This window comes from Calonectris borealis, chromosome 3, assembly GCF_964195595.1.
Source record: "Calonectris borealis chromosome 3, bCalBor7.hap1.2, whole genome shotgun sequence".
Taxonomy (NCBI): Eukaryota; Metazoa; Chordata; class Aves; order Procellariiformes; family Procellariidae; genus Calonectris; species Calonectris borealis.
In genome coordinates, this window is record NC_134314.1 from 68,588,310 (window position 1) to 68,602,578 (window position 14,269).

A 14,269-nucleotide genomic window follows, 5' to 3' on the forward strand; every position below is an offset into this window, starting at 1 on the left:
TCCTCACGTAGTCTGTGGGAGGTTAGAGCGCCCAGCACCTCCACTTTCACCTAGGTCCAACCAAGGTAAACTGCACTAGAAAAAACACTGGAGTTTCCTCTCTTCTTAGGGTAGCAGTTTTTAATCATAATTCATTTTGTAATGAACAGGTGCCCAAGGCTGGTTCTGTGATCTCCATGTTTGTTGGCCTCAGCAGAAAGGCAGACCCCGGGTTGCCTGGAAACTCCCCTGCCCTTTTTTCCCAAGGAAGTAATTTTTCTAATTCCAGTGGGAGCAGAACATTGTACTGTAACTATATTACGGAGCTGGAGCTCTGGTGTCCTTGCTGCTGATTTGGTGCTCAAAAATAGCTGTCTCTTTCCTAGCTATTACAGCAGCCTCGCGTAAGCGTGCTGTTGTGGCTAAACGGAACCATCCCCTGCTTAAAATGAAGTTTCTCATTTATGAGACCTGGTGGTATAATTTTATCATGCTCCTTGTCTGTTCTGCATTGAAAGACATGCACACCAGATGAGATTTCTTTAGGGATTAATGAAATGATACTGCTTTTATTTAAAATGGTGAAAGAAAAGACTGAGTAAGAATAAACTGTTATTTCATTTCACAGTGAAGATAGGAAAGCGTATGGCATAGAAACAAAAGCCGTTTTAGTATATAGTTCAGAATATTTCAGAAATTTTATGTATTACCTGATGAAGTAAATTGCTTATCACTCTTTTTAACATAAGCAACGAGGCATTTACAAGGTGCACTGAATTTCTGCTGTTCTTTAGTATCTGCCAACTGAAAACACAAGCCTGAAATGTCCAAATATTTCATGTAATTTTACATAAAACTACTCAAACCAAGTGACTAATTCCACTTAAAAAGATGCTATCCATCTTGCATTCCTGAATTCATGTCTTCGGGTGGGGAGATACAAGGCCCCTGCTGCGTGTACAGTGCCTGTGCAGGCAGCGTGGCTCACCAGCCCCTCAGGGAGATACAGTCCCCTCGAGGCTGCATGCTCAGCAGGTGACTGGGGAGGTAACCCAACCCTTGCCCGTTTTTGTCTGTAGCAAGTGCCATATTTCGGTGGGGGGTTGGTTCAGCCATTGCAGTAGCTTTGGTGTTTCTTTGTTTATTGTTGGTGTTTGATGCTTTGGGTTTCTTTGTGGCGTATTACTGCTTGTAATTGAAAAAAGTCATTCATGTTGCTGATGAGAAATGTGTAAGAGCTGTGGATTACAGTAAGGGAGACTGGAAAATCGGAACTGTAAGGGAAGCTGCAAGAGTAGGGCCAGGTTCCTCTCAGACTCTACTTTCTGTAAGATTCATATTTCTTATGGTTGCAAATATCATTATTGTTTATTAGGCAGCAATACGGAAAGAACTGAATGAATTTAAAAGCACAGAAATGGAAGTACATGAGGAAAGCCGGCAATTTACCAGGTGGGTGAATTCCTCTTCTTGCATAACTCGGAGAGATGAGTATGGCAGTGACCTTCTGCCTTTCTGTGAGTCCTCTGCAGTTGTCATGACTTGTGTAGACTCCTACCATGAGTCCCCTTGAATCCCACCTGAATCCCACCACTGATTCTGTTGGGATTCCCAGTGTCACTGGTGCCATCCCTGAAGTTGGCTAGTTGATACAGCAGAGAAGGTGTCTGCAGTGGATCAATTGCTACATGGAAAAAGATTGTTTGGGAAATCTAAAAAATAATCCTTTGAAAGGACTCAGCATTTCTCACAGATGAAGTTAACAGTCCTCAAACACAAAAAAAGGGATGTCCTTCTCTGGCAGTACTCCCCTGCTCATGAAAGTATACATTTTTGTAGATGCGTTTGGTAAGTGAAAACTAGATGATGTGTTGAACTTCAGAAAAGCTCACCAGTGTTTTGGGAGCTTCCTAAGGGTCACGTAGGCTCCTGGCAGCAGTTTCTGGGGAACAAGACAGATTCTAATATTCCCTGTTTGCTACTTCTAATGTGTTAATCATTTTTTTTTTTGTTCTCTGCTTTGGACAACACCAAGATGTTTTCTGAAACATTATTATTTGAAGAGCTCTGAAGTGTCCACAGTTTTTAGCAGGACTTCAAAATTGGCAGTTATTCCTAGGGGGAGGGAGGCACTTTCTGCCATCCCCATGGCATCTCTTAGTATTTTTTTCAAGTTACAAAGGCTGCAAATTGCCACCAGCAAGCAAAACTTGCTGTTAGGATCAGCCGACATTGTATACATAGTATGATTGTCTTCACTTCCACAGAGAGTTAACTCAGATAAAAACAGCTGCCCAAGACTGGGTCCCTTCCTTTTCCTGCTGCTGTTTCAAACTCGGGGTCCGAGCAAGTGAGTGTGAATCCTCTAATCAAAGAGAGTGTCACAAGGAAGGTTCACAATGGGAGATGGGTGTTTGGTGATTTCTGGCATGTCCTAGTGCAATGCTTGATTTCACAACCTCAGTGATTTTTTTCTCACCAAAACACGGATTTTTTTTAATAATACTGTAAACTCATTTCAGTGTAGATATAACATGAATAAATTAATTTTCAAAAAATCAAACCAGTTTCACAGACAGCAAACCTAAGCCGGGAGATAAACCGGGAGGCAGGGTTTTAATCTAGTGTCGCATTCTGACCATTAGAAAATGTCCTTTTCAAACATGGATTTGTATACTTTCATTTGGCTTCTGATGTAATTTTCTTTTCAGATAGTGGGCAGTATATGTTCTTCAGAATATATAAAAATACTACTTTGAAAAAATGGGCATCCCAAGGAGAGAAGGAAAATGAACAGGAATAGAAACCTGGCTGTGTGCTGAGAAAGATGGAGTGCAACCCCCTGCTTACATTGTTATTTTTTTGAGTTACATTGCAATATAGAAGCATAAGTACAGATAGGCATGAGTCACACAAAAAGAATCGGATATTTTTTCATGAGAATTGAAAACAGTTGAGACTGATTACAATTGGATTCTTGAAAGCTGAACCAAAAATCTCAGGGACCCAGTGGAGTGACAAACCAGTTAAAAAGTGAATTTTTTTTTTTTGAGGAGGGCCTTGAAAAATGGAGTAAAAAATAGGCACAGCCAAATTGTGATAAATGTAGGCAATGATTCTGTAGGGTCCTGGAAGAATTTCAACCTGAGGGAAATCAGACTCTCTGTTCCTTCTCCACCCTCTTTTTTTTCACTGGTCGTGTTGTGGAGCCACTGCACAGAAGTCAGCAGAGTAACACAAGAAAAAGCTAATTAAGAGCAGAATTAGATGCAGATGTTTTAAGTCAATTGCAATTTTGAAAATAAAAAGAGATTCCGTTTCCTCTGGGACCTCTCATTAAAAATTATGTAGTTCACCACTACATTTGGAGTGATACAACAGAAGTGATTTGTTTTAAGAAAACTGTAGACAAAAGTCTCTAGCCAGAATATGAATTACTCATCTTTTAATTTTTTTCAAGGAGATCACTGAGATAATACAAACCAAAAGGCACTTGCATTGGCAGCTGGTTAACAAAGGCTTATTCGTGAAGTTCTGTGATAGAATGAGACAACGACAAAGCTGCTTATTAAACAAAAATAGTTTATAGCATATAGTTTCTTATATTACTACATATTCAATATAAGATGCTTTAATATTATAATCAGTATTTACAATATCTTTGAATTGTTAAAATTTGATGTTAAACTTGGGAAAGAAAAAACACTGGTTTTCATTGTTCATCATTTCTGTAATGACTGTCAGTTGAACTGTTTTTCTACTCCTAGTAATTCAGGCTGATTCCTTCTGTTATTTCATAACAGAATCCAAGAAACTGAGTTTCTAAAAATAGAGATATAAAAAAAAGTTTGGGAAGATGATCTTAGTATTTGTTTATAAAGTGCTTCTAATGGAAATGCTATATATAGTCCAATATATTGTTGTTCTACACAAATACAAAAACCCTATGTCTTTTTTGCAATGCACTGTATCCTCAATTAGCAGATGAGCGGCATACTTGTGAATGTCAGCTTTTGTGTACACCTCCTTTATTTGAGAAATGCATCCTTGTGTTGTACTGTACCACAGGGGTGATGTGTGGCTTGTTTCCTTTTCTCTTCTCTGGAACTGTTACGAGAAAATGTGTCAAACAAAAACTTATGTAAATCTACTGTGTTAGATGCATCATTACCTAAGCTGTTGTAAAGTTGCTGCATCTTTTACTACTTCATGGATAGATGTATTTTTAAAGCCATTTAAACAGAGATTTAGGAGTCTGGTGATAGATATGTGGAGCACCTGATATGGGTGCCTTTCTTACCCTTATTCATTAAATTTAAGCTGAGTTAGAATTTCAGTTGCTGTAGGCTCCTAACTTATTCTAGAAAAGGTTGGCGACACTCTTTGGAGCAACCCACCTCTCTATCCATCATACAGGCAATCTGGAGTGATGTACATGCCCTACCTAAAAGTCTAAAAAACAGTGAGGTGTATTTGGGCCTTCATGTGCCACAGTTGACTGCTGTTAATAGGAAGAAAGCATCTGCAGTGCTAAAAATTTGTTGCTTATTTTAAAAAATCCAAAATTTTTGTTAGCTTCATTTTGCAGAAGGATTGAAAACTAGAAATTTAAGTTTTATGGCTTAGCAAAGCTTTTCTGATTTACTGGCAGTCTCTCCAAATAGTGGTTGCAATTGTGGCTAAATCTATATTGGTAAACAAAACAGACTGGAGACTGTTCTCCGGCCCTGAGGCCAGCAGGCTTGGCACAGCTTGAATTCATACAGCTAACTTCTTACCCCCACCCCAAAACGGGGTGATGTCCCCCCATACCCAGTCTGCCTACTGGCCTGTGCTAATCTCAGCCATGCCCAGGCAGTATCTGGAAGAGTGCTGGTTGACCCAAGCAAAACTCTGCCAGGGACCACAGTAACAGCTTCATGGTATGGACAGACAGACATACACCAGCGCCTGAGCCACACCATAGCCCTGTTTGGTTTTCTAGTAGAGAGGGACGGAGAGCAGGGGATAATAGGGCTGACTCTAATCCCACATAGACCAGGAAAATCAGGAATAATTCTGTTCAGGCAACAAAAGTAAACAGCTGTGAGAGCAGGATGAGGATCACTGTCATTGTCAGTTCAAATAATATAATTCTAAATTTTTTAATGATTTATCATTTCAGGTTTCATCGTCCGTAACTGTTTGACTACATCCCGTACTTCATGTAACAGTTTTCTTTGGGGAAATCATTGCGTCCTGAAGACCTGAGATTGCACTGGAACTTGACTGAGTGTGAGCGTGTGCTACAGCTTACCCTGAGGTTAATGAAGGATGTGGCCCTCGTCTTTATCAATGGACAAATGATTTGTCTAGGAGGAGAACCCACATGAAGTGTTTGTCAGTGTTAAGACAAACCACGGTTCTGTGGCTAGCCCACACAGATGAATCGGTGGACTTCTTCGGAGCTCCGCAAGTCAGGAAGTGCTGAAGACAATCGCTTGAGAGCCTGCTACCAGGAACTCATCAGACTTTGTAGGGTTGTGACTGAGGGTAACTGAGGGGGGAGTGTGAAAAGGACTGAGAGCGTGGGGAAGAGAGACTTTGCTTGTCGGTCCACAGAGAAAAGTGGAACGGATGGGACTGCTTAACGATGCACTTGGCCAGTGGGAAAAAAAGAAGAGAGTGTGAGCAACGGTGCATGTATTTTTTTTAGTGGCCGCAGCCTGTATTAGAAGGACAGCAAGCCACAAGTCCTCATGTCATCAGTGCTTTAGTGAAGAACTGTAATTTTCTCTGGTGCCAGTAAATACAGTTGCCAGAAAGTAGTCCTAGTATAACTCAGCTGTCTTTTTTAAAATCCTGATGAGCATGCTTCAAGAAAATACATTGAACATTAATACAGAACAAGTCATATATTTTTTGGTTTTTAATGTTGACATACTCTGGATCCTCAGAAATACATAAACAGGATTCAAAAGACAAATAACGTGACACTATGAATGCAATGAAATGCTTCATGTTTAGAAACACTCCTTGCTATCTGTCACTTGCCATTCAAACCACAGGGATCATTATCTTTCTCATCTATGGCAGGCAGTGGTGACAATTTTGACATCATGCTAGTGTGAATCCAAAATCAGAATCGAAATTGGGCACAAAAGTCTTTACTAGTAGGCTTGAGCAGTGATTACTAACGTGACTTCTCACGTTTAAGGACTTTCGCACTGCTTTGAGGAAGAACGCCCAGATGAATCAGTATGTCTTCAGCCAGTGGTCTTGTAAAAGCGAACAGAAAATCCTTAAGAGTGTCTGCAGCCTGTTTTTGTTGAGTGTGAAGAATGCTTCTTAGATTCATAATTTTTATACTATCTTGAAATTGTATATGTGAATACAGTACTATTAAAATTAAGTGGTATGGAGTGTGAAAGGCAATACATGGTTTTTCTAAGTTGGCCCAAAGGCCTATTAAAAAGCCTGTGGCATTGTTTACACTAAGAAAATCTCTGTCTTATATTAGCACTTATTTATCCTTTGAATTAATGTACACGACATTTTGGGGGGGTCTGGAATTCACATATGCATACATTTAATGCAGTATTACAATGTATTTGCTATTTATCCTTTCTAATGTGTGTACATATTACAATTTATTTTTGTCTTTTATGTGCCCTGTTTAGTTTTTAATTATGAAGTGTAAGTATTTCTTTTTCAGGCAATAAAAGGTCTGTGTAGAAGTGATTTTTACCTCAGAACCTGCAATAGATTCTTGTGGAATGTTTTTAGTTTATAAAATTGAAGGTGGTTGTTTTAGATGTCAGCCTAAAGGCAGGAAGGCAATTTGGTGGCTAAAATTAGATCTCCCTCTTTACTGATATTTGCAACAAGACCAGGTTTGCATAAATGGAGTGGATTATTTTAGTAAAGAGCAATTCTAATAACAGGAGAGTGCTTTCCAACAGCTGACATTTTTAAAGAGGTTGACAAACCTTTTTTTAAGAAGATAGATTTATATGACTGTTGGGCTCACTTACATTTTAGTGAAAACCCAATGATGTACAGACCCAAAATATCAATAACCAAATAAAATAACCATCTACATGCTTGTAGCAAAGAAAAGGAAGCAGCATCTTCCTTTTTTAATGAAATCAATAAGAGGCATTAGGATTCCATTTGCAGAAAAGAGTTTAGCTTTGTGAGGCCCATCATTTTATAAATATAGAAACACCACTTTGACATTCAAGGAAGCAGTGAAAATGTCTTTTTTGGCACTAAATCATGCAGGAGTGATCAGGCCATTAGAGTTAAGGTTTGTCAGCAATTCTGATAGAATCCTAATTTTTATTTTTAGAGCTTTAGAGTAAACTTAAAAACCTACACTAGCACTTAATAAATAGTTCTCCTGCTTAAACTTTTTGTTGTTGTTCTTGCTACATTTAGAAATGTGTGTCCAAAATCCTATAAAGGCCTACTATGTTGACTTTGAAGTATAAAACACAGTATTTCACTTCAAAGGAAACAAGTGGAGCAATTAAATAGACCTCAATGTTGCCTTAATCACTTTCAAACATTTGAAAGCAGCCAAGATACTAAAGGCAGAAAGATAGCGGTTGCACAGGCAGAATAACTTCGACAAAGGTAAAGTTGAATTATATAAACTTCATGTGTCGTTCCACTGACATGCCAGGATACGTACGAGTTACACAAGCGAACTAAAACTTGTTAAACTCTTAGGATGAAGTGAATGAATTGACTTTCCAAGAAGACATTCCTCTATACTAGGCCTGGAGCATGGATGGCAAGACACATGGCACCTTCTCATTTAAGAATTAAACCACAAAGATGAGGATACAACTTCTGGCTCAGACTTCTTCAAACTGCGTTTTGACATAAGACATGAGGATACGTAGGTGAGGTATCACTTAGGCTTTCCCTGTTCTCCTTCTGGGTTTGGGTTTGGGGTTTTTTTAAAGTATTCACTACAAGCATTGCTAGAGGCAGAATACTAGCCTGGATAGAGATGCTGAGCTAATCTTTAATTTTGTATGTAATTTCTTACTATTTTGATGATAAATAATCAGATGCATTCTTTGGCCCACAATTCAGGAAACTACTTAAGCAAATGTATGTAACTGGACAAAAGGAGTTGCCTTTATTGAAACTTATGTAAAAATGTAGTATACTTGCAGAATTAGAACGATAAACTATCCACTGTGTATTGTACACACACAGAGACTTAGAATTGCATATACTGTTTTTATATTCTAAATACCAACTGGCAGAAAACCGACAGCTGTAAAGTGTTATCCACGCAATAAAAAATAACAAGATTTTGGTATGTCACTGTGTACAGTGAAGCAAGTTTGCTTTACTTTATTGAGCTGCCTGAAGTCAGTTTCTGCTATATCTCCTAGTCCTCTGAATTGATGATTTCAAATGTCTTCAAGCTGCTACGACAGCCCGATGGAAATAATACATCATGTACCTAACTCTCTATGGTGCTGCACGCCTGTTAGAAGGGAAAAATCAGGGTAAGTCCTGAGAAACTCCTGAGTGAGTAATCCTTGGGGAAAAAAAAAAAAAATATGTAAAAAAGGCAAAAAAAAAAAATAACGCTTTCCATGCAACACATAGTACAGTCCAGCTGGCTAAAAGGGATCAAGGTGTTAATTTTTATCAAGTTGGACAAACGATTTAAATGTCATCCACAATACATGAAAAACCTTACACACGTACCTATGTTCCACAGAGTCAGGTATGAACTCAGATGTCTACATCCACACAAAGAGAAAATGAGTAGCTTGAAGTAGTGGTTTCTGAAATTGCTTCATATATTACATTTATCAGTAGGACCATGCATCACAGCATGTTGCTGTGGGTGCAGAAGAATAGATGCTTAATCAAATCCTAATTTCTTCTTCACATAACAAACTGAAATGATTCTAGAATGTCTCTCGTCTCTCTCTTCTTTCAGGTAATATATATTAGTCCTTATAATTGAAATTAGTTGTTTTAAATGAAAAATAGTCTGCCTGAATTTTCTCTAATTGTGATGTATGTGTTGACTCAACAAGTACCAAAAAAAATTATTTAAGCTAAATGCTAATGATTATTTAAGCTAAATACCATTTCAGCCGGTGATTTGAAACAAGGTGGGAGCAGTGTCTCTTCAAAATCACTGAAAGTATTCACAGCCATTTGTAGGTCTACGAGATTGTATTTATTTGTTGGGTTTAGCATTTACCTACAGTTGTGCGTGTCCCTTGCTGTGGTGGACTTTACCGGCCTCTGATGTGGTGTGGGGCAGGGCAGCCAAACCTTCTGCTTTGGCCACACTGACCAGCTTTTAGAGAAGCACCACTACCTCAGTGTTGACATGTAAAAACCGTTATCAGATAACCTTTTTTTTTTACTTTTTTTTTTCCCCTTGAAAACCAAATAAAAGCTGTGAAACAAAGGGAGGAAAATGTCCCTGATATCACAGAAATTAGACCCCCTCCTTCCAGGTGAGATTAGTGCTTTGCTTCCAGCGGAGATGCTTCAAACCCAGATCTTGTGACTAGTAATACTACAGCTATGTCAGAGAACTTGTTTCAAAATAGCTGTCACAACGTGATGATAAATACGGTCTGAGCCACAATTTCGTATCATCATAAAATGGAAGGAAGATCCAGCTAGCACAGGTTAAAAAGGTGGATCTAGTCTGGCAGCCTGAGAATCAACCAAAACCCCCTCATCGTCTGGAGCTGGCAGTGGGTTGGAGCCAGGGTAGGGAGAACCACACTGTCACCTGGGTACCTGGGAGACTGCACCACTAGGACAGGTCTGGCTGAGCAGTGCTGGCATCCTAAGTAGAGACTAGAATATGAGCCCATGTCTTAATGTCTGTTAACACTTTAATGATAAAGTAAACCAAGCTAAAAGCCTACATTTGCATTAAATTATCAGGTATACCGAAACTGTGTCTTTTAATGCTTTCACATCGTCTGTTTATATTCGTATCTCAAGGAGTTAAGACCTGTGCCGCTGCTGTAAACTAAAATAAAGACATACTCAGGGTGAAAAACAGAATAAATTTGCCTCCTGCCTTTAGGAGCTCCCACATTTAGCTCCATTATTGTTGCTATCTTTATTCTTACTGTACAAAGCTCAGTGCAATGCTCACTGCTGGGACCTAGTTTTGATGAACTAAAGAAAAAAAAGGCAATTCTGAAAGTTTGTATTAGGTTGATATTAAAATATTTTGAGGATCAAATAAAAAGCAAATTCAATTCCCCAGAATAGCTTAAAGTTTCTATTTAACAGACATCTGAAAAAAAACCTTATGGAAGTGTAGCTATATGGAGAAAGGGAGAGATGGAGTAAAAATAACATATTTCACTCTAATGTTTTGACTGGTTTCTATTTATTTGCTTTAATGATTAATAAGATCTTGTTTCACTTTGTCAGTGTTCCCATCTTGTTTCAGGATTTTAATGGAAATAGAGCTCATTTGAACTAGGTACAGCATTTCACCAATATTTCATTATTTTCTAGAAGCTAAATATTGCATTGGATAGGAACAAAGAAAGTAATGGTATTCTCTGTACCTCCTTGTTCAATCATTAATTCTTTATTTAAAAAAGTCTTGCAATACTATGTCAAATTTAACCATATTTGAACATTGTTATAATATAGTAAGATGTTGCTGAACATATCTCCTCTTCCTTTCACTACTTTGTGTGGTGGTATATTGATTTGTAAACTTGTATAAATTTTTGAATTAAAGAGATACTGTGTTTTGGACAATTATTTTACCTGGTGTGATTTGAAACAAAAACATATCAATGGCTTGTTTGAATGGGCATCTAACTGTATGAGTAGGGGTGGGACGGGTGTGAAGATGGAACGTGCTAATTGCCTGCAACCATTTAAATAGCTCTTAAGATCTTTTTTTTTCCCCTAAAAGAGAAATAGAATTCCATTTACAACCAAACTGCAAATCTAGGAGAGGTACAAGAATGCTGCAGACCACACTGCTGTACACTCAGGAGCTAATAAGTTTGCTTCCCTTCCCAGCTTTTCACGGAGCAATTGCTCAAACAGTAAATCATGGCAATATTAGTATCTCATGCTTTGTAGACCCAACTGTACCTTAAACACTGGGTGTTCGAGTATGCGTATTTCTGTGGCAGAGCTGCAATATGCTGCGGCAGAGTACTACTCAGTGCTAAGAATCCTTGCGCATACAACTCTTCCACTCAGGTCTGCAAGGACACCTCTTGGAGATGACTCCAGTAAGGAGGCCTTGATAACCCATCCACATTGGTGCAGGTGGTTAAGCTCCAGTAGAGTCTTATTAGGATCCAGTAAAGCCAGGAGGTTCTTATATGCTGAATATACTGTGAGCAGGACACAATCACCTGAAATGAAATTTTCATGTGAATTAATTGGAATTAAAATTTTGCAGCATAAAATGGAGACTGTCACCTATTAATAGGCACGGGGCCAGTTCTTAGACTATATTGTTTTCATTAATTTGATTGAAAATAGAAAGAAATTATTCTCAAAGTAACTCGCTTGAATCTCACTAAATGTTCCTATTTACAAGGCAAACAAAATTCAAGACTTGGTTCCCCACTGCCTTTCATGTTGGATAGTTATTGATAACTATAAAAAATGTATCTGAAACATTATCAGCTTAGAATTGCTGACGTTTTAAAATGTACTTTCCACATGTTTAATGACTTTCAAAAGATGTGAGGCTGTGGAGAATCAATACCGATAACTTTTCAGCTTATGCAGTGTGTATTTTACATAACAATTATAAAATGAATGCTTTTACTTGTGTTTTAGCAGCTTGAATTAGAGTGACTGAATATGGTAACTTTAAGAAGTGGCTGGTCTGATACTGCATCTTACACAGGTGTATTGATATCTGTGAATGTAAATAACAGGAATTGTTACAAATTAATGATAGCTGCTGCTTGGGGTTTTGTCTGTACTGTAGTATATACCTATATATATGTACACACACACAAAAATATATTCCAACATTGTCATCTGAAAAATACAATATGTATTATCTTTTTTATACAGTACATATACTATGCTTGTTTTATGGTATTTTTATTTAACAGGCAAAAAAAAAAGTGTGCTGCCTAGTTGTACAGTACTGTAGGATACTCTGCTGTGCACAGTTCCAAGTGCCTTAGACAACTGTTTAGCTCTTTGAATTATAGATATATATGAATGAATATATATAAATATAAAATGAAGAAAATTACCTCAATAAAATTGTTCAGAAAATTTTTATAGAAAATATTTTGTTCTTGAATGTCTAGCAAGTACAGGTGCATGTATAATGGAGTTAACTTCAGAGAGCAGTTACTTGTTGGAAAGTAGCCTCCAGAGACTGAATTAAAAGTCCCTCTTCATGGAAATGAAATGAAGGAAAGTTCCTGAAACCTTTCTTTGAATGTTGGGAGTCCTTCAAACACACCTGGTAGCTCTCTTGTGGATGGTGTATTCATGCAGACGTGTGTTCAAAGTGGTGACAGTTATTTTAAAAATACAAAGTTAGTGTTGTAGCTCAATGGTTCAGAGACCTAATTTATTCTCCCAGTTTCCTTTTTTTTTTTAATCAGAAAGAAGAGGTTTTCACTAGTTTCAGTGGAATAACTTCATTGACAACAGATTTGCACCAGAATTACACCTGTTGCACATGGACAGAACTGATCTGCACAGCTGACGGTTCAACCTAGGCTGCAGTATGTCTGTCAATCTTTTAACATTACAAAGTGACTGACAACAACTTTTGCTTTTTAATTACTTTTTAATAACTTCTGCTTTGCAAGAACTAAGAGAAAAATTATTAGCATAAATTTCCTCACATGGAAAGCAAGTTGTTGATTATGTTAAGAAAATGCGTGCCTCCAGCATATTATTTTTCAAGTGGCTGCCTCAACAATGAGACCATTCCAATACTGACCCTTCTTCTGCCATAAGCATAAAAGAAGTGGTTAGTGACCTGAGCGCTTTCCCCCTCAGTCTCCATAGATGCTCTTTGCTGAGTTTAAACTGCAAGGTGTCTCAGCAGAGAACGCAATGAGAGAGTACAATGGGATGGATGGATGGCCTTGTAAGGCTTAGATGAAATGAGAAGCTTAAGTGGAGTCGCCATCTGAGAGACTCTCTCATACACTTCTCACATACATGTGGCACTAAATTTTGAATTTTGATATGTCGTAAATCAGTTGGAAGGAGATGACTCCCCCTTAGGTATCAACAAAGGAGTTAATATGATGCTTATTATTGCTAATACCTCAATCTTAAAACTAATCTCCAGATGTATTACTGTTGGCATACATTATCAATCTTCTGTTGTTTTAATCACAGTGTGAACATACAATATAGGTCCTTCACCCTAAACAGTTAGAATCTAAACAATCTAAACAGGAAATACAGGGTAGGGATGTGAGTTAAAACAAGACAGAAAACCCTGAGACTTAAAAAACAGAACAGGTAAATTTAACTTACACATATGAAACAGATGATTAGCAACAGAGCTGAGAGCAAAAGCTAATTTTTCCCACTTCCAGACTGACATGACACTCCTAGACCAGATTTGGGATATATGGAATGACAGTGCTGCCACTATCAGATAGGGGGTCACTAGGCGTAGGGGATTGTCAGGTGTAATCCTGTTGCCAAGTCTACGTACAAGTACTTTGCCCTTCTATGGATGCCAGAGCTACCTCACGGACCTGGAAGCAATAAGGAATAATCTAATCTACCTCGTTACTCCACAGATAAATGCTAAGCACTGTATTTTTAACAGTTGAGTGATTCTGCTCTTAGTTACCTTGTGAAAAGCTAGCTCTGCTATTCCATCTGTCACTGGGTTTGCAGCATAGACATACGATAGGAAGGGAGTTGCGCCTGTTAGGTGCAGTCCTGAAAAGCCCATTCACAGCATGCAGTCAAAGGGCTGCTAACCTTCCTCTACCACGAGGTGTGTACTACAACCTTCAGATGGCTGACAGCAACAAGATACATACCATGTACCTTTAGGAAGCAAGAGGAAAGGAAGCTCTAGCCTTTGCGCGGATATAGGCAGGGATAATTTGAATCCTCTGAGTACAGGAGACATTTCAACTGATGGAGCAGATCAGATGAGTTTGTGCACTTCCATGAGAGTGATGTGATGAAACTTGATGGTAAAGATCCAAGACTTTAGAAAACAATAGCCAGAAGAGTGAAAATCTGGGGTCTTTTGGAGCTTTAGTGACACCTACTGAAAAACAATAAAATCCACTTAAATGTGGTTAAA

The 14,269-nt window shown here is 38.2% G+C and overlaps 1 protein-coding gene across 3 annotated transcripts in view; it reads left to right on the top strand.

Moving 5' to 3' along the window:
- The window catches only part of PHACTR2 (phosphatase and actin regulator 2), a 144,972-nt gene extending 136,678 nt beyond the window's left edge, over nucleotides 1–8,294 (top strand). For all 3 annotated transcript variants that reach the window (XM_075146022.1, XM_075146023.1, XM_075146021.1), the window contains 2 exons: nucleotides 1,355–1,431; nucleotides 5,144–8,294. In XM_075146022.1, the coding sequence (XP_075002123.1) occupies nucleotides 1,355–1,431; nucleotides 5,144–5,159 (93 nt within the window). In that variant the 3' untranslated portion in view covers nucleotides 5,160–8,294. The remainder of the gene's footprint in view (nucleotides 1–1,354; nucleotides 1,432–5,143) is intronic.
- Nucleotides 8,295–14,269: the final 5,975 nt, after the last annotated feature.